The sequence below is a fragment of the Zalophus californianus genome, chromosome 9 (assembly GCF_009762305.2).
Source record: "Zalophus californianus isolate mZalCal1 chromosome 9, mZalCal1.pri.v2, whole genome shotgun sequence".
Lineage (NCBI taxonomy): Eukaryota > Metazoa > Chordata > Mammalia > Carnivora > Otariidae > Zalophus > Zalophus californianus.
In genome coordinates, this window is record NC_045603.1 from 86,095,825 (window position 1) to 86,122,165 (window position 26,341).

The window sequence follows — 26,341 nt, forward strand, 5'->3', positions numbered from 1 at the left end:
GGGGGTGCATATATCCTTTCAAACTGGTGTTTCAGTTTCTTCAGAAAACCAGCCAGAAGTAGAGTTGCTGGATCATATGGTAGTTGTATTTTTAATTTTTTGAGGAAGCTTCCTACTGTTTTCCACAGTGATATACCAATTTACATTCTTATCAACAATGGATAAGAGTTCTCTTTACAGGGCGCCTGGGTGGCTCAGTCAGTAAGCATCTGCCTTCGGCTCAGGTCATGGTCCCAGGGTCCTGGGATGGAGCCCCACATCAAGCTCCACATCGAGCCCCACATCAAGCCCCACATCAGGCTCCCTGCTCAGCGGGAAGCCTGCTTCTCCCTCTCCCACTCTCCTTGCTTGTGTTCCCTCTCTCGCTGTGCCTCTCTCTGTCAAATAAATAAAATCTTTAAAAAAAAAAAGTTCTTTTTACTCCACACACTCACCAACACTTGTTATTTCTTGTCTTTTGGATACTAGTCATTCTGACAGGCATGAGGTAGTAACTCATGTGGTTCTGATTTGCATTTCCCTGATGATTACTAAAGTTGAGCATCTTTTCACATACCTGTTAGCATCTGTATGTCTTCTTTGGAAATACGTCTATTCAGATCCTCTGCTCCTTTTTTAATCAATTAAGTTTTTGCTATTGAGTTGTATGAGTTCTATATATGTCTTAGATATTAGCCCTTTGTCAGATACATGATTTGCAATTGTTACCTCTTATTCAATAAGTTGCCTTTTCATTTTGTTGGTACTTAGAAGCTTTTCAATTGAGTTCAGATGTGTATTTTTGCTTTTGTTGCAAAAATTTTGTTTATTTTGCTTTTGAAGCTTTTTGGCTTGATTTTTATTTTTGCTTTTATTTCTTCTTTTTGCTTCCGTTGTCAGATTTTTAAAAAAAAATTACTGCCAATACCTATATCAAGGAGCTTACTGCCTATATTTTCTCCTAGGAGTTTTATGGTTTCAAGTGTTATATTCAAATCTTCGATCCATTTAAAGTTAGTTTTTGTGTGTGGTGTAAGACAGTAATCCAGTTTCCTTCTTTTGCATGTGGCTGTACAATTTTTCCAACACCATTTATTAAAGAGAGGCTGCCTTTCCTTTCCCCACTGTATATTCTTGGCTCTTTTGTCATAAATTTATTTACCATACATGCATAGGTTTATTTCTGGGCTCTCCACTCTGTTTCATTGATCCATGTGTCTGTTTTTATGCCAATACCATACTGTTTTAATTACTGTAGATTTGTAATGTAGTTTGAAATCAAGGAGTATGATGCCTCCAACTTTGTTCTTTCTCAAGATTGCTTTGGCTATTTGTGTGTGTGTGTGTGTGTGTGTGTGTGTGTGTGTGTGTGTGTGTGTGTGTGTGTGTGTGAGAGAGAGAGAGAGGGGGGGGGATTCCATGTAAATTTTAGGATTATTCTATTTCTGTGAAAAATGCCATTGGAATTTTGATATGGATTACACTGACCCGGTACATTGCTTTGGGCAGTATGAATATTTTAACAATATTAATTCTTTGAATCCATGAGCACAGAATATCTTTCCATTTATTTGTGTCTTCAAGTTCTTTCATTAATGCCTTGTAGTTTTAAATAGACAGGCCTTTTGCTTCCTTCATTAAATCGATTCTTAGGTATTGTATTATTTTTGGTGCAATTGTAAATGAGGTTGCTTTCTTAATTTCTCTTTCTGATAATTCATTATTAGTGTAAAGAAACAGCAGATTTCTGCATGTTGAAATTTTATCCTACAACTTCACTGAATCCGTTTATTAGTGGTAAGCAGTTTTAATGGAGTCTTCAGGGTTTTCTATATTTAATCTCAAGACATCAGGGGCACCTGGGTGGCTCAGTCATTAAGCGTCTGCCTTCAGCTCAAGTCATGATCCCAGGGTCCTGGGATCGAGCCCCACATCAGGCTCCCTGCTCGGCGGGAAGCCTGCTTCTCCCTCTCCCACTCCCCCTGTTTGTGTTCCTGTTCTCATGATCTCTCTCTCTCTGTGAAATAAATAAAATCTTTAAAAAAAAATTCAAGACATCAGCAAATGGTAATTTGGTTCTTCCTTTAGATGCTTTATATTTTTTTCTTTTCTTTTGCTTAATTGCTCTGGCTAAGACTTCCAGTACTCTGTTGAATAAAAGTGGTGAGCGTGAACATCTATTCCTGATCCTGGAGGAAAAGTTTTCCACTTTTCACTGTTGAATATGATATTAGCTATGGGCTTGTCATGTATGGTCTTTATTATGTTAAGATACACTCCTTCTATACACACTTTGTTGGGACTTTTTACCATAAATGGATGCTGAATTTTGTCACTTTATCTACATCTACTGAGATGACTATATGATTTTTATCCTTTATTTTGTTAATGTAGTATATCACATTGACTGATTTGTGAATGTTGGACGATCCTTGCCTCCCTGGAATAAATCCCACTTAATCACAGTGTATGATCCTTTTAATGTATTGTTGATTTTGATTTGCTAATTTTGTGCTGAGGATTTTTACATCTATGTTCATTAGAGATATTGTCCTTTAATTTTCTTTTTGTATGTCATTCTTGTATGGTTTTGGTATCAGGGTAATGCTGGCCTCATTAAATGTGTTTGGAAGAGTTTCCCCTCTTTTATTTTTTGAGAGAGTTTGAGAAGAGGAAATTCTTTGAATATTTGGTAGAATTCACCAATGAAACTGTCTGGTCCTAGATTTTGTTGAAACTTTTCTCAATCTCTCAATCTCCCTACTAGTAATTGGTCTATTCAGATTTTCAATTTCATCATGACTCAGCCTTGGTAGGCTGTATGTTTACAGGGATTTATCCACTCTTTTTGGGTTGTCCAATTTATTGGCATATAATTGTTCATAATAGTCTGTTAGGATCCTTTGTATTTCTGTGGTATCAGTTTTAACATCTCTTTCATCTCTGATTTCATTTATTTGAGTCCTCTTTCTTTACTTGGTGAATCTAAAGGTTGTTTTATTTATCTTTTCAAAGAACCAGCTTCTAATTTCATTCTCTTCTTAGTCTCTATCTCATTTATTTCTTCTCTAATCTGTCATTTCCTTCCTTCTACTAATCTTGGACTTTGTTTCTTCTTTCCTTAGTTTCTTGAGGTGTAAAGTTAGATTATTTGAGACTTTTCTTGTTTCTTGAGATAGATTCTATCTTTATGAACTTTCCTCCTAAAACTGCTTTTGCAGCATCCCATAAATTTTGGTACATTACATATCCATATTTGTTTTATTTTTAAGCAAACCAATAGCTTAGTATATCTGATAACTTATTTTCCTATCAGAATATTCAGCTATCTTCTTGTATTGTACATACAGTATTTCACTTATTTAGGAACATACAAACCAGAATGTCATCATCTACAGAACTAGATAAGTCACACAAAAAGTTTTTTTCTTCAGTAAGTGGTCTTAAGTCTATTTGCTAAAGCCTGGCTGGTAGTCTGCATGTAAGTCATCAATAATAAGCTAAATAACTAAAGAACCTGCTAGTCTCTAACTATTGGTTAAAAAGGAGCCTGCTGGTTCCTAGTACATTAAAATCTTAGCAAGTTCACAAATTCAGAAACTGAAGGAATCTTTTCCCACAAGGCTCCTTGGAATCCACTCCTATCATTTTTAACCTTTTCAAAGGAGAGTGATTTTCTATTGCCCTTCTTCACTTCCCACTGGAAAACTTTTCTTCAAGAATTTAAAGAAAAATAAAAAACTAATTGCCTACTGAGAATTTCATCCCTGACTTCATTTGGTATTACTGGGAATTCTGCCAAATAAAAGAGTTCTGCATGCTGTTGGAAGTCCATCATTTAGCATATTCCCTAATTTGGATGATCTACTATCTGCGAATATATACTTAAAAAACAACAAAGAAGAGGAAGGGGAGAGGAAGGAGGAGGAGGAGATGAAGAACAAGAAGGAGAAGAAGAAACAGCCAGAAAGCTTTGAGTGAGCTGACAAATTATATCACAGAATTATTGAGAGTAAATAAATCAATTTGAATTAAATTATTGCTGAGTTTGCAAAATCATATGCAATTAAGTGGTGCAATTTACTTGAAGCAAGATATGCATTTTTCCATATGATAAATATTTGAAGGGCATACCTCCTCATTATCTGTGATAGTGTACACATGATATAATTTTGGAGGACCACATCAAATTTGAGAAAATCTCTTACTTAGTAAGCACATGGAGGGAAGGCCAGGAGAAGCTTAACTATCTTACAATGATCAATGCTCTCAATATTAGTTGATTATTTTTTATCCTCTACCTAAGGCTGACTTTAGGTAAAACTGTATGCTTCTTGAAGACCAAAGTTGTTCATTTTTGACTCCATAGAGGCTAAAATAATTGCCTGACATATATTGGTGTTTTTATGAATCAACATAAAATAGGTTAAAATTTGTCTTGCAGGCTACCCACTCACAGAAGATGACACACCTCTGCTTTTACTAGGCATTTCTTGATGCTCAAACATCAAGCCAGTCCTTTTTTAGATATCCAAAATGAATTTCTCTCTTCTAAAGCAAAACTCCTCCACGAGAACATTCTACTATCTTATTCACTTAATTTCTGTATTCTGCTTTCCATCACTTCTTGATCAAAATGGCATTCTCAAAGTTCACTAATGTCCTGCTAATCACTATATCGAAATGCATTTCCCATGTTTTTCATTTTCTTGAACCTTTGTTTGTGGTCTCAACCCTCTTCCTAATGTAACCTGATAATATACTACTTTTGATTCGGCATAATTTCTCCTTTAACTGGTCTCCCAGTGAGAACATGGGCATGCTTTAATTCTCTCCCTAGGCTCCTCCCAGCCCTTCCAATGAGCCTTCCCCAAGAATGAGTCTTTCTTCTGTTTTTCCCTTATAATTATCTGCTTCCACGATCTATCTCCTGATGTAGTTCAATTATCATATGTATGATTAGCATTCCCAACTGACTACAGAACTCTAATCTGGCTCTAATCTGGCTACAGAGCACCAAAATGGTACCTCAAGTACCTGTCTCAAATTTCCTTTGAGAATTGTCATTGTCACTTCTCATTTAACACTGCTAACACTGAATTTATTGTCTTCTCTATAAACTAGTCTGTGTGAAGGGCACTAATTCCTCAACTACTAGATTTCAAAATCTTGACCCTCCTTACTTCTTCCTCATGTCTAATCAATAATATATGACATTCTCTGAATCATTCCTTCACAGTAGTTCCTGCAACAATCCTTAGCCAATATGTGTTGACCAAACAGTTTTAAAGAAAATTCACATATATCCAGACATATCCTACACTCTGCCAGTGTAGACTCTTACTCAAGCTTTTGCCTTTTCCTCCCATTGTACTTCTACAACCTTACCCGGAGTGCCTGGGTGGCTCAGTCAGTTAAGCGTCTGCCTTCAGCTCAGGTCATGATCCCAGAGTCCTGGGATGGAGCCTTGCATCTGGAGTCCTGCTCAGCGGGGAGTCTGCTTCTCCCTCTGCCCCTCCCCCTGCTCACGCTCTCTCTCTCAAATAGATAAAATCTTTTAAAATATTAAAAAAAAAAAATAAAACCTTACCCAATGTCAAAGGTTCACCTCAGATAGCAACTCCAAGAAGTAGTTTTACTAAGGATAAATACTCTGTCCCACCTAAACTCCTATCACATTTTGCTTATATAACTAATTTTACACTTACTAGACTACCTTATATACAGATTATATATTCAAGTATTGCTCCATCCAAACATAACTTGTGAGCTCTTGGAACGCAGTAACCTCGTCAACTCAGTTTCTCCTCAGACTTAGACCTACTACAGTGTTGTACATATAGTAAGTGCTTAAACACTAAGTGTCTTCAATTAAACTAAACTGAGGTGGGGTTTGAGTGTGCCTAAATTATTAAGAAATCTGTATTCAGATGCAGTCTGTCTGAAATTCCTTTCAAACAGTTAAAAGGCTTTAGACATATTATCAAGGAAATAATAGCAAGATAAGGGATCAATGATCTAAAACATAAATACGGTGTCTTTTTACCCCCAGTGGGCAATTAAAATTAGATAAGAAATTATTACTTAATACTTAATTTGTTTATCTGAAATTTCAATGGTTTTTGTTACAGTTACTGTTTTTAGTTTTTGGTGTATGTTTTTGCTTTTTACTTGACAATTTTTATGAGTGAGGAATCAAAATGAGAAAAAGGTATAATCATTGCAAATACTTATTTAGCTAGTTGAAAGGTCTCAGACAGACCTTGATGCTGATAATGGTAGTTCAGGCAAGAATGTTCTAATGTATTTGCCTTTCAGAACCATCTCAGGCTTTCAAATGTGGTCAAACTTTATTTATGAATATATTTTGTGCATGTGGAATTTCGAAGTTTTCTAGCTATGTGCAATATCTGGAATTAAAAATTTTTCACTCTGGGTTTTTTATGTTTAAATTTAACACCTGTTAATATTGTGCTTCTGTGCTTTTATGACATTTTTCTTCTAATTTATAATGACAGAGTAACCAATCCAAACCCAAAAATACATATATTCAAGTAGGTCATATGGGTTACAAATGGCAAGATTTCATTCTTTTTTTATGGCTGAGTAATATTCCATTGTGTGACTGTATTTATTTACATATGTATTTTACATATATATGTATATAATGACATGGATGGAGCTAGACAGTATTATGCTAAGTGAAATAAGTCAGTCAGAAAAAGACAAATGCCATATGATGTCATTCATACATGTAATTAAGAGACAAAACAAACAAGCAAAGGGAGGGCGGGGAAAGAAAGAGAGGCAAACCAAGAAACAGACTCTTAACTCTAGAGAACAAAGTGATGGTTACCAGAGGGGAGATGGCAGGGGTTGGCGGGACTTGGGGGGGGAGGGTGGGTGAAATAGGTGATGGGGATTAAGGAGGGCACTTTTTGTAATGAGCACCAGGTGTCTTATGGAAGTGTTGAGTCACTATACTGTACCCCTGAAACCAATATTATACTGTATGTTAATTAACTAGAATTTAAATAAAAACTTGAAAAAAACCCAAACAGGTCATAGGAGTAAATAATACTTATTTTAAACAAACATATATAGCACTACCTTACTTTGAAGGGGCATGTCGTCATGAAGTTACGTGGCACATTTTGAATATCAAAATGTTTTTGGTGGCAATAATGAGGAACTGCTGAATTTCTTGTGCTCATTTTTATTTATTTATTTTTAAAGGTTTTACTTATTTATTTGACAGAGAAAGACACAGCGAGAGAGGGAACACAAGCAGGGAGTGTGGGAGAGGGAGAAGCAGACTCCCCGCAGAGCAGGGAGCCTGATGTGGGGCTCGATCCCAGGACCCTGGGATCAGGACCTGAGCCGAAGGCAGACGTCCAATGACTGAGACACCCAGGTGCCCCTCATCTTTAGTTTTTAATTGGTTTGGAAGCACATAGCATTTACCATACATTCACCATTTCATTCCCAATCTTGCAGCAAATTCTGACTTAAAATATTACAGGTGTGTATAGAGGGAGAGTTGACAGAGAAAATGGAAAAGTAAGAATGAAGGAAGGCAAGACATAAATTCTTTCAGATAACTGACTTAATTGGGCTGGTTTGTATTACCTACTAATCAAGTTGATAATGGACGAAAATAAAACCACGGCTATTAAAATCTCAACTTAAAACAACTGACTGACTGGGTTTTATTTTCCCAGTGACCTCAATTAATAACCACCAGGCAAACTTAACGATGGCACAGGTCCATGTCAGCTTTGTAAAAAACCTGGGAGAATCTCACATTCGATAATGAACTCTCACATACAAAACTGCATATTCAGCTTGCTTTCTTTTAACCATATTTTTTTTTTTTTAGTAGCAAACAGAAAGTGTGAGCAGGAGAGGTAAAAATGTCCTATCCGCTTAATTTTTATTTGACTGTCTACAATCACGTAAACACAGAGGCTGCTAAGAGATAAAGGATTTTCATCTTTCTTCACAAAATACCGCAGGAGGAGACAGAATTTTCTTCGTGTAAAACTCAGCCCTCATTCTGTCAGGCAAAGTAATTATGGAAGCAAAACAAATCCACATTGTCTAATTAGGTCATTAAAAAGCATAAATGCGTCATGGAAGTTTTTCCCCTTGCCTGAGACATAAAGTAAGACAATGAAAACAATCTGGTAATATAGAAAGGTTCAGAATTTGTTTCTTTTCAAAAATAATTGGTCCTTTCATCTTTCTATTTCCCTAAGACGAAGACAGTTAATTTGGAGACAGAATCTGTAATTAGTTCAGGGTTTACTTTGATTATGTTTCAAAATATTTAACCAGAAACAGGAAGATAGAGAAAGAAAGAAAATACATAGAGAAATTATCAAAGGAAGTGAATAAAAGCAAGAGAGTGGGTTGCTGATCAAAATGTACTGTGCAGAGACAAGATGAATATAAAATCTACATGCATATAAACACAACCAATCTGGGATACCAGAAAGCTCTCAGGAAGAATATACAGGCATCTGCCTCTGGGATTTGAAACAAGACTTTAATCACAGCAAACTTAAATAAAAACAAATGGCATGATTATTTGCCTCTTTCTCTCTCTCCTTGCTATTGCTTGAGTTTTAGAAGACTCATGGCTCAAAATGTTAAGAAACAAAATTCAAAAAAACGGAAAGGAAAATAAACTTACCTGTGATCCTCTTGGCCCTCGTTTGTGGTCCCATTCTGAATGCCCCATGAGCTGTAATATAATATAATAATTACCGTAAATTCAATGACACTTATTTAATGTGGCGAATATTTTTACTCTTTCTTCTAAAGAATGTTTTTGAAATCTGTGTTTTAATATGAATGTATTAAGTAGCTATCATGAATAAATGAATACGCCAAAAGTAATAATAACCTCTGGTTTAATAGCGAATATTTCAACTGGTAGTTGTTTCAAAGATATTTTAATATCACTGTGTGATAGAAAGAGTCTGCTAATCTACAGCTTTATGGTTCTTTGTCAGGAACATCCTAGAAAGATGTTAACGTGGGTTAAGCTTTTTACATGCCATTAAGCTCCTAGCCTATTAAGAAAATATGCTAAATAAATCATTAGCATAGCTGAATTTACTGTCATGAATGATAAAAATGAGAAGGCCAACATATTTCAATCATTTTTAGTTCTGCTTTGATAATATCACAAACATATGAGAGTTCTAAAGAGTGAAATGATCTAATGCGAAATACACCCCCAAGGTCACAAAATACAGATTTTCATAAACCTATAAAACATTATCAAGCTAGTCCCATAATTGTAATTGCCCCGAGCTACTTTGCTTACAAAGCATGATATTTATTGAAAATAACATGTAACTAGAAGAATACTAAGAAAATACAAGATACTGACTGAGAGAAATAAAATTCTATTCATCTGTCCAGTACACTTACTATTCATGTGTCCCAGTGGAAGAACTCCCCATCACTAATAAGCTAGTAGTCTAAACAGGACAGACTACTCAACATATTAATATACCTTTTTAGCTTTTCTATACAACAGCAATGACCCCTTAGTAGACACAATAAAAAAAAATGTTCACAATAGCAACAAAAAAGTAATATGCTTTTGTACAACATTACCAAGAAATGTTTTTAACCATATACAGAAAATGGTAAGACCTTACTGATGGCCATACAATGTCCCTGATTGAGAAGACCGAATTCTAGTTCTACCCACACAAATTTACAGGTTTAACCCAATCTCAATCAAAAGCTATTCATATTTGTTTAGGAAACTGAAAAAAAAAAAAAACTACATACATTTTATCTGAGAGAATAAACTGCTAAGAATCAAAATATATTAGGAGACCTTAGTGGGTTACTAAAACATATTGTAAAATTTAACCCAAATTATAGGACAATGATTTAAGACTCAAAATATAAATGAATGATATGTAGTGGACAGCTGTGAAATGTGAAAATATGAAAAAGAAAATATAAAAATCAATGAGTATCTGATGAATTAGTTCACAAGTGAAAAAAAAAAGAGAAACATTCTTTGGAAAAAATGAGAACTGAACCTTATAATATACACAAATATAAATTTAGATAAAAAGCAAATTTAAAAAGATGAAACGGTACATATAAAATAAAATCCAGACAAATATTTAGACTACCTTGAAATATAAAAAGATTTTCCAAACTAAACAAAACACACACACATACACACACACACACAGAGGATTATGATCCAGCTACATAAAACTTCAAATGTCTGCACAAATGTCACACTGGCAAAATATTTCCATTAAGTGCCAGGTAAAAAAAATAATATCTTCAGTGCATTAAGAGCTCTACAAATTTGAAAGTAACGCAACCCTAGTAAATAATTAGAGGAAAGGATAAAGATAGTTCACAAAATTAATATCAATAATCAATATTCAGCAACAATTTTACTTGAAGTGAAAAAGTTCAGTATAAACAATAACAAGAGATGACTCTTGCCTATCAAATTAGCAATCTGATCCTGTTGAATATTCGGTAGAATTTAGAGAGCTAAGTACGCATATAGATTGCTCGTATGTAGTGTATAGATATACACAGGCATATATTTACACACTTATAAATACATAGACATACACTATATATATCAAATTTAATACATATTGCATACTCTTAAAAATTCATACCCTTTCAACTAGAAAATAAAAATGTAAAAATTCAGTAATTACAATGTGTCAATCACTGTGTTATCCAACAAAAGGGAAACTGCTAAATTAGAATATAAAAAGAATATAACATAGAATTTCAAATTTGGTTTTCAGGGCCTTTTTACAAAAGTACATGTGAAATGCTCATGGGATTATAAGTGAAAAATGTAACAAAGTAATTTTAAGTTACTCATTTTTAATAAGATGATCAGTTATTTTAAGCGTTGGAATTAGTGAAATGATTTAATTATAATTTGGCTAGCACACAATTTTGGGTAAATTAGCCCAGGTAATCACCATATAAAACTGAATGCTTAGACAGTTGATATTTCTTTAATGCTTTAATTTTTTTTAATGTCTGGATTTAATGGCATTACATCTGCTAGTAAATATTCATTGATACTCATTTAAAGTTGATTATAAAAAGGTTAAACACTAATCAATTAATGAAATAAATAGTCTGATTTAGAAACATAAATTAAGACCATTTCATTAGTTATTCACTAGAACTATCAAAAACCCTCTTGACACATTTCAGTCACCTGCCTTACTGAGACCTTTGGGAATACTTTTTGTCAATAATAGGAAGAAAAAGAAAATAACAGGAAGATGTGAAGCTTGTTTTGGCAATTTTAAACAGATGTTAAACTTGAGTACTATGCTGTTAGAGTAAAATAATTTTTTTAACATTTTAAAATTTAAATTAACATACAATGTATTATTGGTTTCAGAGGTACAGACCTGTGATTCATCAGTCTAGAGTGAAATAATTTTTAAGCAGAAGGGTTATCTTCTATTCCCTGTTTTATCTAAATCTTAGGAAAAATAATACTTTATAAGACTGTTATGCCTGTTATTCTCTTGCTAATGAGCTTCAACTAAGAGGATAACTTAGTAAATTCTACTATCATGAGTATCACAGTAAAAAGAGGTAAAAAACCCACAAACACAAGTCATAATCCATAATATATTGACTTGAAATATTTGATAATGACAGGTAGTAAGTCAAAAAGATAGTATTTCTCCAGGATCAGAACTAAAATAAGAAAAGCACAGATTTCACTGCCTTCTATCATTAACTATGTAAAAAAAAAAAAAAAAAAAAAGATGATTTTTAGTTTGAGAACAAAAATTTGCAAAATGTAGACTCATTTGGGGCATCACTTAGTACAGAACAAGAAGATAAACTTGATCATTATAAGGCAGAATTTATAAACCTCGTAAAGTTCACTAAATCTGACCTTTTATTTTGAAACATACCATAGTAAAATTTGCCATATGTATTATCTATCAGAGTGTTATTTCCTAGCATTATACAATAGACTAATGAGTGAGATTTAGGATAAAGGAATTCTATTTTATTCTATCACTGCATATTTCTATTATATATTAATATCATTATTCTATTTTAAAAGTCTGGGTTGACCAGCCATGTGTTGATAGGTCAAAATGTATTTTTGAATACTATTACTACTTTTTTCAAGTAATGAGGAATTCTAGAAATCTACATGTTATGTGAAATACAATCTAAAAAGCAATGAACTCTGAAATGATAAGATACTGTAATATTCTCTATTCAATAGAAAGAGAGTCAAAGGAAATTAACAAGCTTTTTTTCCCTTTGGACTTCAGGAAATCATACAAAGGCTTTGTTTTTAATGAAAATAACCTGAATCAAACTTCAAGATTAATAATTTTAGTGTTGAATGTATGAAATTTGTGATAATATTTTATGTAACTTGTTTTTTCCGTGCAGAGAAGGAGGTGGTGGGGCTGCTAACCAGAGTGTCAGGGCCCTACTGTCTCCATGATTACAGCGTCCTGGCGCCGATGGGGGTGAGGTCGGGAGTGCGGAGGATAAGCACCTGATAGCACACGAGTTTTTGTCTTCTTTGCACATAGTATTTTACTGTTATAATAGCACTGTCCTTAGATCATGGATCAAAGACTAAAATAACCACAATGTTTTCACTATCCTTTTTAAAAAAAAAAATCATCCATTGTGTGATAAACTGCCTGACCTGACAGTACAGATCATTTAAATTAAAATGAAGCATTTGGCCACAGGTAAGTATGCCTGTTAAAGCAGAACCATAGGGCTAAATGTTTTAGGAAGTACCTAGACACCTCCCTAGCCTCCCTCTCCTGACTGATGATTAGGAGAAATCAAAAAACTTGGTTGGTTATAATAAATAATGAAAAGGAGAGCTTGCACAATAAAGTCAGTGAATTTCAAAATTCAGTGCAAACTGATGGTGAGACATCAATGAGAAAGTCAAAACATCCTTTGAATCAAACAGGTAGGATTGGTATTGAATTGCAGATGACAAGAGGAGGCATTTGCCATTTTCATGGGCTTAGATAAAAGACAGAAATGGGTCATGGACTATGAGGAACAGAAGTAAAAACTAGATTTTTTTTCTTTTTGCAATTGAAATCATCTGTGCTAAACTTTCAAGACAAATGAATAGCAGCATGATACCTAGATAATTCTGGGAAAAGAGACCAAAAGTTCATTAACATGATATGATGCTCTTTCTGGCGAAGAAAGGCTTATGATTTTATTATTAGTTATATAAAGTTTCTAGAAATGTGAGAGACAGACACTAAGACTAGAAAAATGAAAAAAAAATAGGATATTCAAATATATTCTAGTTGATAAAGAATACATGACTACTTAATTCACGAAGAAAAAAGAATGTCTCTCACCTTCTATAAAAACTACCCTCTGAGTTATTTAACTATGATTATTCCTCTGGGAAAAGGCATTTTAATAAGAAGGTTTGCAGGACGCCTGGGTGGCTCAGTTGTTAAGCGTCTGCCTTCGGCTCAGGTCATGATCTCAGGGTCCTGGGATCGAGACCCGCATTCCTCACGGGAAGCCTGCTTCTCCCTCTCCCACTCCCCCTGCTTGTGTTCCCTCTCTCGCTGTCTCTCTCTCTCTTAAATAAATAAATAAATAAATAAATAAATAAATAAATAAATAAATAAGAAGGTTTGGGAGTACGTAGGTTAACACAGTTATGCCCACATATGCCAAACAAAAATCTTTCCATCTGAGGAAGGAATTCTCTTTAAAAAAAAAAAAAAAGTATCTTTCTTCTTTTCCAGCTCCGGTTAATCAAAATAGGCAAAGTGGAGACCCTTAAATTTATTTCTAGGAAACAAAGTATACTTCCTTTAAAAGAAACACAATCCAGGGTGCCTGGGTGGCTCAGTCGGTTAAGCAACTGCCTTTGGCTCGGGTCATGATCCTGGAGTCCCTGGATCAAGTCCCACATCAGGCTCCCTGCTCGGCGGGGAATCTGCTTCTCCCTCTGACCCTCCCCCCTCTCATGTGCGCGCTATCTCTCTCATATTCTCTCTCTCAAATAAATAAAATCTTAAAAAAAAATTTAAAAGAAACACAATCTGTTATTTAAAGCATTTTGAAAATCCTAACTTCCTTGACACTGAGTCATTTTCATCCTTATGGAATAAATTCTTCTCTCTTTTATTTTTAATAATACATTTCTACATCACAGCCTTCAGCTAACAGTATGTTACACAGTACTTAGTTCCAAGGAAAACAAAACCGCTGCCAAACACCGAATTTAAAAAGTTCACAGGAGAAAGCAAAGAAGTCAGCATGGAAACAAAATGGTTCCATCCAAGCAGCGGTATTTTTAATAATAGCATGAGAAATGCAGATAGTTGAAAGTATATTTCTGTAGGTACTTTCCTTTCTCATTTCTATATTTTTCCCTGAGCTATAGTCTCCTACTACTTTTTGTTAATATAAAAAAGAATGCCTTTTAGGGGATTCATGGGAAGAAAAATTTCACCATAACTACTACTGAAAAGAGATGAAAGCTGTATGAGAACCATGAGAGGTGAAAAGACAAATTCTTTGCATGTCCTTAAAGAGGCGAGAGGTTTTAGATAGGAGAAAAGGTAACAATGGAGAGCAACAGTAACACTGTCATCTTCACCTTCCTCTCCAGAAAACCATTCTTCTGTTTCACTTGTTGAAAATTACTAAAGCATATTTTTGAAAACATTTAAAAATAATATACACTGTAATATATACTATTATATATGTACACTGTATACACTTATTATATGTATGGTACATGTAAGGATGTCAAAGTTCCTACATAACCCCCTTGTCATTGCATCATTTATTCATTAAACAAATCTTTAACACATCCTTATTATATGCCTGTTACGTTCCAGGAACTATTCTAGGCACAACTGATACATCAGTGAACAAACCAAGATGCATCTCTATTCACCTGGCTCTTATAATCCTAACAAAAGGAGACGGAGCATAAATGAACAAACATACCAGATGATGGTAAAGCTATACAAAAGCTGAGATTAAAGGATGGAGAATCAGTGGCTAATGGCAAGTGGGGGCTGGGAATCGAGCTGCTTTCATATAAGTAGAGATCAGGGAAGTCCTTTCGGAAAAAGGGACTTTTTATGAGAGCTGTACACACAGATATCTGGGGGACAGGCTCGCCAGACTGAGGAAACAGAAGATACAAAGATCTCGAGACAGGAGCAGAAGTGGTTATTTGGAGAGCATGCAGTGTCCTTAAGCTAAAAATTTTAAAAAGGGTTGGATCTTTTTAACCATAGGTATATATTTGGTATTTACTCCCTCCCTCTGGTATGGAATTATCTAAAAGTTAATCATTCACTCCGCTCATTAAAAACTGCAAAGTACATGCTGTAGGAGCAATAAGGGACCAGGGATTCTCCCTTCCCCAAAATCTTCCTCAATTTTATTCAAATCAACATGAATTTATGGAACAGATCCCACACTCCACAAAGGCACCCTTAGATTAGCCATATCACAAAGCATAAATTTGTCATCCCTTTACACGTTTTTGTCAAGAGTCGCAAAATACATAAAGAGCAGGGCTGCCTTTTAACTCCGTTTACTGTAAGAGGCATGAAACGTTCAATTTGATAAGCAAATTAAATCTTGTCTTTACCATTAGCATGTTCCCTTTGGATTCTTCCCTTGGCAAACTCTTTTTATAATCTCTTTACTACTTACTTAGGCTTTCGCTCTCTGGGATTCTAGGTGGGAAGATGGGCCTGGACTGCTCACTCCACTGTCTGCAGAGTCTACCAGATGGCAGTGCCCCAGCCTGGGAAGTCTACACAAGCTCAGTTCCTGTCTAGTCCTTTTAGGGGAACTGCTCTCAATCCTTTATGTTTCTTTCCTTCTCCTGTTACCAGTGAAGAAGTTCAAGAGGACAGTGTGCTCTGCAGGAAAGGGACGCTGAAATCTGTCTGTGATTTGGGCCTTAGGCAAAAGGTGTTAACAGAATCCCTGAGGCTGACCACATACTGTTCCCAGCCCTGGGGAGTTCTTCTCTAGGGTATGGGGCATAGAAAGGCCTAATGTAGGTGATACTGACAAAAAATTACCCTCCTTTATAATTAATCGACAAACTGGGAGGAGACTCCCTCAGCCTCCTTTGGGTAAACCAGATAGTTCTGATCGGCGGCCTAGGTTCTTACCCACAGCCTCCCTTCACCACCACCACTTCATCACATCACCACACCCCAAATCCATCCCACTCTGCAGGGCATGAGTCAGTGGTGGGGACACTACTGAAGACTTTAGGGGGAGACAGGACATGGTTACATCACACGGAATACTGCAAAAAGCCACAAAAATATTCAAGATACATTCAAGGGCATCATAAAGTATTTGGGTGGGGGTGGGGGGCTGTTATTACTGCTTGCCCTTTACTCTTAGGGTAGGACAAGAGAATCGAGTCTTTTTTTAGCTTACTCGTCCCAGCCTTTCATGCCTCAAGCATCTTAAGGATCTTTCTCAGGATCTAAATATGTGGGGTTTTTTTCCCCCCAGAATAATTCAGCTTTCTCCTATTCTCCCCATCTTGAATCTTCAGACAAATTAGCAGGAAAAAAAAAAAATTCTTTAGAACCCTTAGCATTGAGAGCCTGGAAATAGTAAAGCACTGAATGACTGAAATTAAGGGATATTTTTCACAGTCGGTAATAACTACCTAAATTCCATCCACTTGGCACAGAATAAATCCCTGATCCTGACTCTTAGCGTTCCAATCTAGTATAAACTTCATAAACACGAGGGAATGAGAAGACTTCAAATAGAAAGAAATCCAAATATTCTGGAGTTTGAAATCCCAGCCTCTCTCCTGCAAATCTTCCATCTATTTCTGGTAATGATGATGATATTCCCACACTCTGATTGAGAGTATTTCCATAATTCTATTTCTGTCTCCGTTTTCACAATGACAATCATTACCCTAAACCTATGTGTGGCCACTGATGAATCAAACCTTCCATTATTTTTACGTATTACATCTTGGCTATCTTGATGACATCAATATTGACACTTCTACTGCCAATTTCCATTTCTGGTACTACTAGTAATAATGCAATCACATCAATCTTGTGCTTAAAAAGTGCAACATTTCATAAAGAAATAGCAATAAAGTAAAATAAGCTTGTGAAATTCTGCAAAATAGAACTCTACTTAAATAGTCCCAATATATATTAGCATTGTTAACATTTGAGGAAGTCCTAAACAAAGAAACATAATTCAACTGTTTCCAGAAGTATTTGATCATAGAACATTTTTGTTTCAAAAGGGATTAACAATTTTCCTTGAAACGCATTCTGAGAAACCATTTTTTACAGTTTTCTAAGTGCTTTTCTCATACATTATTTTCATACAATTTACATAATCACGTATAATCATACAATTTTTTTCTACTGTATTACATTTAACAATAAGGAGTTACTGAGTCCAAACCAAATATCACATCCTGAGCAATGAAGTACATTGGTAAGGAAAAAGAAAAAGATGTGGGAGTTGATTTGTCTTCATGGAATTCATGGTGGTAATTAATGTGATAGATTTATTTCTCTAAAATCCATTTTTCTACTCTCTAGTCTCCACCTCATTTAAAAACTGTCGAGCAAGAGAAAAACCAAATTTCTCAGACAATCCTACATAAATACTGTAAATTAATCATACTTTTCTTTTTTTCAAACTTTTATTTAAATTCTAGTTAACATATAGTATAATATCGGTTTCAGGAACAGAATTTAGTGATTCATCGCTTGATGGGTATTAATCATATTTTTAAATGTTGGCTATAGAATGACCTGAAAATGTATAGTAAATTATGTTAAAAGTTAAGTTATACCAAATTCTACTAGTATGTCAGTAATTCATTGCTGCATTCACACACTCATTCATTCATTCATACACCCTTTTAACAAATATTTAATGGGCACCTATAATAAATCTAGAGCCCCGTGCTCTATGTAAACATAACTAATGTTGATACTGTCAAACCAGAGGCACCACAGGATCTTGAAGTACCTTCTGAACTACTGATAAAATACAGCATAGGGGTTAAGCACATGGGTTCTAGGGGACTGCTTGGCTGGTTCAAATCTCACATCTGACATGATAGTCTTACTAGACACATGATCTTGGAAAATTCAGTTAATGTTTCTGTGCCTCAGTTTCCTATCATTAGAATTCAGATAATAATAGCATTTAATTCATGTGGTTTGGGGGAGTATTAAATGAGTCCTTACATAAAGAAAGGCTTAGTACAGTACCTGGTGTGCAGTAAGTACCACTCATTAAATGTTAGCTATTATGTCTATCGCCATTAGTAATTATGTAATATTATTTAGGTGTTATTACATTCTGATTCTTTTTAAGGTATAATTCAGATGACCTATATGATTACTTTCTATTAAATTAGAATGGAAGAAACCCATCCCCTGACCCATGCCAACACACAGTTTATAAAATCAAAACAAAACTTCGTGCACCATGACTCGAAGTAACATTAACACAGGTACATGACATGGAGTCTGTTGAGTTTACTGCATCAGGTTCAGATTATTTTCTGTGTAACAACTGGAAAATCCAAACTTGTGACTTTACAACATTACTAGATGCCCTTGGTGCTGCACACAGTAATGACAGCTGGGATGGCTTACTCTTCCTGATGCATAAAGAGTAGCAAAAAGCTGAGAACCACAATTAGCAAAGGCTTGAAAAGATCAGCTAGGTAAAAGCCATGCTATGTTTCTTCAATCTCGAAAAGACTCGCACCTTCAGGTGTATCATCTATTAGTTGGAAACACAACCAATTTCCGATGCAAGTGATAGTTAATGCCCTGAAAAAAAAAAAAAAGCAAATAAAACAAACCCAAAAAAATCCATGCAAGTATTTCTAAAATGATCACAGTAAAAAAGCTTTTATGTTCTTAGCAACAAAACAAATGCATTTTTCTTATAAAATAGTAAACAAGTATTCTGGCTTCAAGTGATTAACTCAATCAACTTTACTTAAAGAGAAACCTGCATCTCTGAGCAGCCTTGAATGTGACTATAAATCTGTATTTTACAGTTTGTTGAAATACCTCTTGTATTATTTCTGCCAATTTGTGTAGCTGAGTAGAAATCTTTACAAACGGGGGTTTCATTTATTATTTCCAGCTCTTTACATGTTATTTTTAGACTGGGTCATGTTAATATTTCTCAGTTTCCCCATATATATTCAGATTCCATTTATACAATGCCTCCTGAAAGGACTCATTCAAGAATATTTCCCTCTGCCAAAATTATTAAAACTCAGTCAAATCCACCAGGGCAACTTCATGAAACTAATCTATAAAATTGATCTTAGAAGAAAAATTTGGAAATCCCAAGGGAAATAGTAAAATCCAGAAATAGTCTCAGTTGTGGCAAAAGCTTTAACTGAAGATTCATAAGGTATTGCATTTGGATAGCTTTAAGGTTGTTTTTTCTTTTTTCCCTTTTTCTTAATCATTCTTATGTATTGTAGTGGTGTACACAACATACAATTTCTTTAATGTAAAAACATTAAAATTAACACTGTATGCTGAAAATGGGAAAATTAATTTGATCCCCAAATAGTTTTAACACTTGTGAACCTATAAAAATATAGGTATATTCGTACTTAGTTGTTAAGCCCTTATGTCTCAACAAAACAAACTAAATCTGAGGAAAATTTTCCACTTAATCCATCTTTCTTAGAAATGGTCTTAAAAGTCAATAACATGACCTTTTAAAATAAATCTCAAAAATTCACATTACTTAAAAAACTGAACTCATTTTAAGTCTCATAAATGACATAAAATACTGAATTCATTTTTTTACAATTTCCTCTCAATGTGAAAGTTACATTTTTCCAAAAATGCTTTTCGTGAATTTTTAAAAGTCTTATTCAATGCTAAGCCATGTTTCTCATTAGCGCCAAAAAAATTTCAGCAAAATGACATAATTCCCAACATTTTCCAGGCTACTTCCTCCTCATCAAACAGCTTCGCTTTGGAGTTGGTGAGAGAAGGACAGATTCACTTAAGTGGCAGAGAACAATATATGCCAACATCATTACATGTCCCTTGGGGTTCTTCTTTTTCCTCGGAGCTCGGAATTGCCAAAATTACTTTAGTTCTACTTTCTACAATTAGTAAGTTTGGACAAAACATGTCCATTTTGCCCTCAAATTCTTAAATGTTGTTGGAAATAATTTATTATAAGGCCAGAAGATATTCTCTTAGCTCAAGCTTAAGGTAGAATATATATCCACATCCCCAAATTTGGCCTAGCCCCTCAATTCTTCTTCATGGCTCCAAGAGCCATTTGATATGTTGAAAGCAATTTCATCATGTGTTTGTTTATACTGCAACCAAAGTTCCTTTCATTAAGAAAAGTTTTCTTGGAAATTTATTCCCTTTGGGGACATATTATGTGGGTCACTAGGGATGAAGGAAAAGAAACTGGAATATAAGATGTTGTGGCAAGAAAAAGGGAAGGGGGAGAAAAAAAGTAGGAATATAGTATGATCTAAAGTTCTTTGTTGTAAGGAACTTTTTGAATTTCAAACTTTATGAACTTTGAATTACGAACTTAATAAATTCTTTGTATTATATTAGGTAGGGGATAGTATTACGGGTGCAAAAAGAACGGCCATGCTCTTCTCTATCTCAATTCTTACTTCAAGTACTAGAGCAGAGAAACTTACTTGCGTTTTTTCTTTCTTTCTTTCTAAACATTACTCTATGCCAGATCCTGTACTAAAGGCAAAGCATAAAAAAGAGGAAGAACTAAAAAAGGTAATTTGGGAAGAAACACAAGGAAATAGATACACAGCTACCTAACAATGGCTATTAAAAAAAAAAAAAAATTCTGGGTTGTAGAAGACCAATCCTGATTGATGTATCAATTTACCACTGACCTTGTCAATTTGAATCAGTAATATACAATGGATGAGATTCTGGCTTTTTGGATTATTTGTATAAATTGAAAACTCCCTGGATATTTTTTGGGAGGGAGAGGGAGACATCCTAAAGGAAGTATACAATAAAAAAAAAAAAAAAAATTATTAAACACATTTTCTTTGCTTCCAACCATAACTGGGAGTACTAAAGATTTTACCAAGAAACATGTTTCAATATAAATTGTGATTTAGAAATAAGGGGAGGGATGGAATTTGACAAAATATTTGTACATCACTGCCAACCTTCTTTAATGAAATTGCCACAGAAAATTCTTTAGTTTCTGATTTTTTGTTGAGAAATTTAAGGATTAGAATTGTGGGATTCAAAAATGATCAGAAAGTCATATTTGAAAATTGAAAACTATTGTCATTTATGGAAATTTAGGGTGATTTTCCTGTTAGCCTCCGTTTCTTCTTTTTTGGAAGTGGTCATGAGGGAATGACTGTTCCGCTGATGTTTCTGGCTGCAGGGTATAGTGCAAAATGCCCAAGGTAGTCTCCTTGGAAGCGTAGACTCCAGAGTCAAATTTCTTGAAACCAAATCCCTATTTTACTCTTCCTAGTTTAATCTGAGAAAATTATTTTATCATTTCTAGGTTGTTTCTTCACTTGTAAAATGGAGATGATAGTATTACCAACTTCACATAATTTTTATGAAGATGGGATAGCCAGCATAAAACCATGCACCTGGCTTCTCACTTATTTTAGATTTAAATCTGAACTGCTATAACCTCAAGGCTTGAATATTATTTGCCAAGCCTGGAATGAATTTTCCCATTTCGTCTATCCATCCCTTTTCCTCCACCATCCATTCATCCACCTTCAATATATATATTGAGCACCTACTCTCAGACAGGCTTGATATTGGGTACTGAGGTTAGGGAGTAAACAAAGGCGGCCAGCCTTGCCTTCATCTTCCCCCCCCCCCTTACTCTTCAGCATGACTGTTTGTTTCCTGTACATACTGCAGTATGAAATTATCTTGTCTGTTCATTTCATTACTTGTTTATTGTCTGTCTCCTGTTCTAGAAGGTGAGTTTGAGGATAGCAAAAACTTTTGGTCTTATTTTATATGTGCACTGGGCCTGCTACCAGTTAAGGGACTCACTAAATATTTGTTTAAAGAATGACTGTTTAGTTTGCCCAGAAGAAAATAAGAGAAGTCAACTAGATAGAAATTTAAATAGTGAAGAGTTGAATAAAAAATTCTCTAGCTGTGAACGCTTTGTCTTCAATTTCATTCTCCTGAGAGTTGTCGTGCTATAAAAAAGCATCTTGTTAAACACATAAGTTCTCAAATTATGAAGAATAAAATACCTATTATTTCAGTTTTAAGATTCTGTGGCACCTCTTGATGGAAATGTCAGAATACTGAGTTGCTGTAAGCTCAGGGGTGCAAACAAAGTACATAAGTACCCCTGAAACTAATGTAACATTGTGTGTCAACCATACTCAAATAAAATCATAAGAATAAAAAATAAAAACAATCAACCAAGAAAGGAAAGAAAAAAAGAGTACATAAGTAATAAAGACTCTGTCTTCATAAATGTCTTCATTCTAACTCAGAATCTTGTCTTTCGTCACTTGCCTTATATGACCAAAGGCCTCTAGTTGCTCATTCATATACATTTTAATCTTTTTCATTCTTCACAGAACCCCAATGTTCATAGAGATGGCAATGCGCCCAGCTTAGAAACTACATTTCTTGACCTCCCCTCCCTTAAAAATCAGGCAGCCATGGGACAGTCTTGACGAATGAGATATAAGCAGAAGTCACTGTGGGAAGCTTCCAAGAAAATTCTTTAAAAGAAGAGATTTGGCTAGCTTGTCTCTTTTGCCCTTCTGCCTTCCCATTCTTCCTGCCTGGAAGGGGTATAGGATTCTGGAGATGAAGCAACCATCATCCAACACAAAATGACCATGAGGGAAAGATAATTGCTTCTGCCCCAACATCCTGAAGCCATGAAAATGTCATTATCGAGTTATTCATTATTTGAACAAACATGTACAAATGCAAACATGTACAAATGCAACCCCCCTCTCCCTCTCTCCTTCTCTCTCTCTCCCACCTCCAGCTCTCATGGAAGAGCAGCAATAATGAAAGGCAATCAATATATACCAGGAAAGGCCCTGGCAATGGAAGAAAAACAGATCCACACACATTAACTGACTTTGAATTTACTTCAAGGCAAAATCATAACATGCTCACTGTAAGATGGGTACACAGGGGAATTACTGATGGCATCAGTTTGATTTTCATTATGGATATGACACATATATCAAATGCAACTTCATGAATTAAATGAACACAGTAGAAGTAACTTGTAGATGTCTCAGTTCCCTTTATTGCCATATACCTGGATTTTAAATAAAAAAGGACTATCACCGCTCTAAGAAGAAAAGAAAAAAAAAGACAAATGCCCATAATTCTGAGAACCATGTAAAATCATGTTTTGGAGACCGGATTACAACAATATTTCTGGAGTATGTTTTGCAGAACTTGCTGTTAACAGTTGTGTGAGATTTAAAAAATCATTAAGACAGATTTTAGAAATAGTGGGCTAGACACACGTTATTTTTAATACAGAACTTCACATGTCCTTTAATATTACAACCTCTGAGAAATAAAGCAAATGAATTTCTCAATAGTCTCAATTTCCCAAATACGTTTTCCCTCAGAAACTGAACTAATTTCTCGTGGAGCATCTTATGTACCATTAGAGCATAGTTTGTGAAACAATGAAATGAAGAATTCTGTTCTTCAAAAGTTTAGAGTTTCAATTAAAAAAACTAAGAATTTCAGAGAACAATACAAAAACAAGTACTTCTAGATGAGTCGTGAAAATGAACATTAACTTTAAAATCCAGCTTTTAGAGTAATTTTTCTGTTTTTTGTTTTTAAGAATAAACATGCACAATAATTGCATCAAGAAAGTGAAAAGACAATTCAAAGAATGGGGGAAGATATTTGCAAATCATAAATCTGATAGGGGATTTGTTTCTAGAATATCTGTATACAGAATACAGAACTCTTAAACAACAAAAAGAAATTAACCCAACTAAAAAGTGGGCAAAGATTCAACAGACATTCCTTCAAAGAAGATATGCAAATGTCCAGCAAGCACATTAAGAAAATGCTCAACATCATTAGCCTCTGGGGAAACACAAATCAAAACAACGAGATACCACATCACACCCGCGAGGATAGATATAATATTTAATACACTCACACTGCATACAACAAGTCCTGGTGAGGATGTGAAGAAATGAGAAACCTCTTGCTTTGCTGGTGAAAGTGTAAAATGGCGCAGCCACTTTGAAAAACTCTTTTGCAGTTTCTCAAAATGTTAAACGTGGAGTTACTATATGATCCAGGACTTTCGCTCCTAGGTATATACCCAAGAGAAATGAAAACCTATATCCACACAAAAATTTGGACATGAACGTCCATTGGAACATTATTCATAATAGCTGAAAAGTGGAAATAATTTAAATGTCCATTAACTAACCAGTGAACAAAATGTGGGATAATCATATGATGCAATTTTTGTAAAGACTTTATTTAATTTAGAGAGAAAGAGAGAGAGAGTGTGTGTGAGTGAGTAGGGGAAGGAGCAGAGGGGCAGAGAGCAGGGAAGGGGGAATGAATCTCAAGCAGACTCCGCCCTGAGCATGGAGCCCTACATGGGACTTGATCTCACAACCCTGAGATCATGACCTGAGCCTAAACTAAGAGTCGAATGCTTAACCGACTGAGCCACCCAGGTGCCCCATGACGCAATTTTATTTGTCAATAAAAAGGAATGAAGCTCTGATACACGCTACAACATGGATGAACCTTCAAAACATTATGCTAAGTGAAAGAGATCAATCACCAACAACCAAAAATAGTTGATTCCTTTTATAAGAAAAGTCTAGAATAAGCAACTCAAATCTATAGAGACAGAAAATAAATTAGTAGTTGACTGGGACTGGAGGTGGCAGGGAGCGAAGCAGAAACGGGAAGTGACTACTGATGGATATAGGATTTTTTTTTTCCCAAAGATTTTATTTGTCAGAGAGCGAGAGAGAGAGAGCACGTGCACAAGCAGGGGGAGTTGCAGGCAGAGGGAGAAGCAGACGCCCTGCTGAGCAAGGACCACTCCCCCACAATGTGGGACTCGATCCCAGAACCCTGGGATTATGACTGAGCTGAAGGCAGACATTTAACCAACTGAGCCACCCAGGCTTCTGGGATATGGGATTTCTTTGGGGGATGATAAAAATGTTATGGAATTAGACAGTGATGATGGATGTACAACTCTGTGAATATATAAAAACCAATGAATTATATACTTTAAATGGGTACATTTTATGGTATGTGAATAATATCTCAATAAAACTAATAAGCATACATATTCCATGCTGAAGAAGCTCCTTAAGGAAAAATTAGAAGCATTAATCATCTCTATTTAAATTTGACATTTGCTGCTAAAAATATTGTGGAACAGACTAGAGAAGTATAATTAACTTCTTTATGTGTAAGATATTTTAGCTGTATTAAACAGTAAATATAAGCAAATATAAGTAAATATGTCTTATTCCTAATAGAAAATGGTAAGTGTATGCATGGTATTATTATTCCTATTACTAGCTACTTCGGAAATATTTAGGAAACTTTCCACTTACACTAGTTCTACCTGTAGAGCTTGAAGCAAAGGGAAACTTTGTAAGTACTAACAGTGTTTTTATTTCTAATTGGCTCCAGGAGTAATTCTCCACTGAAGAGATACAATATCTGACATTTTGGGATTTGTTATTTTAAACTGTGGTTCACACAGTAGCTTTCATTTTCCTTTTCTCTGTGAGCAAAACCCCTCTCAAAATATTTGAGTGTCAGTTACAACATTAATACGAATATTTAAAACATTTTAATAATCTTTTAATTCTTCTCCAAATAATTAATGTTTTGACCACTATATGACTTTCCATATATATTAATATCAATAACCACATAAGCCAATATATGCCAAGAGCTGTTGGACACTTTGTATACAATGTAGATGGATGAAATTCTGGCCATCTCATTCTAATAGAGGAGAAAGAAACACAAGCATTTAAGATAAAACATAAGCACACATTTGTTTTTCCCCACTGTGGTTGAGTCCTTACTGTGTGCCAGGCATGCATTAAGTATTTTCTATGCATTATCTCAAAAATCCTCCAAATAATCCCTCTGGAGTAATATCATTTCCCCTCTAATAAATGATAGAACGGGGACATACAGAGAGCTCTTAATTAAGTGGATTCTGCCAAAGGTCCCACAGTCAGAATGCATAGACAGGAAGGTCTGCCTTTGAA

General features: G+C 34.9%; 1 protein-coding gene across 4 annotated transcripts in view; it reads right to left on the reverse strand.

The window, feature by feature from the left end:
• The window catches only part of PDE3A (phosphodiesterase 3A), a 322,232-nt gene that overhangs the window by 123,557 nt on the left and 172,334 nt on the right, over window positions 1-26,341 (reverse strand). For all 4 annotated transcript variants that reach the window (XR_003519766.2, XR_004820283.1, XM_027592724.2 and 1 more), the window contains exon 2: window positions 8,675-8,725. Coding sequence is in view for 2 of the 4 variants with exons in the window: in XM_027592724.2 (XP_027448525.1) it covers window positions 8,675-8,725 (51 nt within the window). In the remaining 2 variants the exon portion in view is untranslated. The remainder of the gene's footprint in view (window positions 1-8,674; window positions 8,726-26,341) is intronic.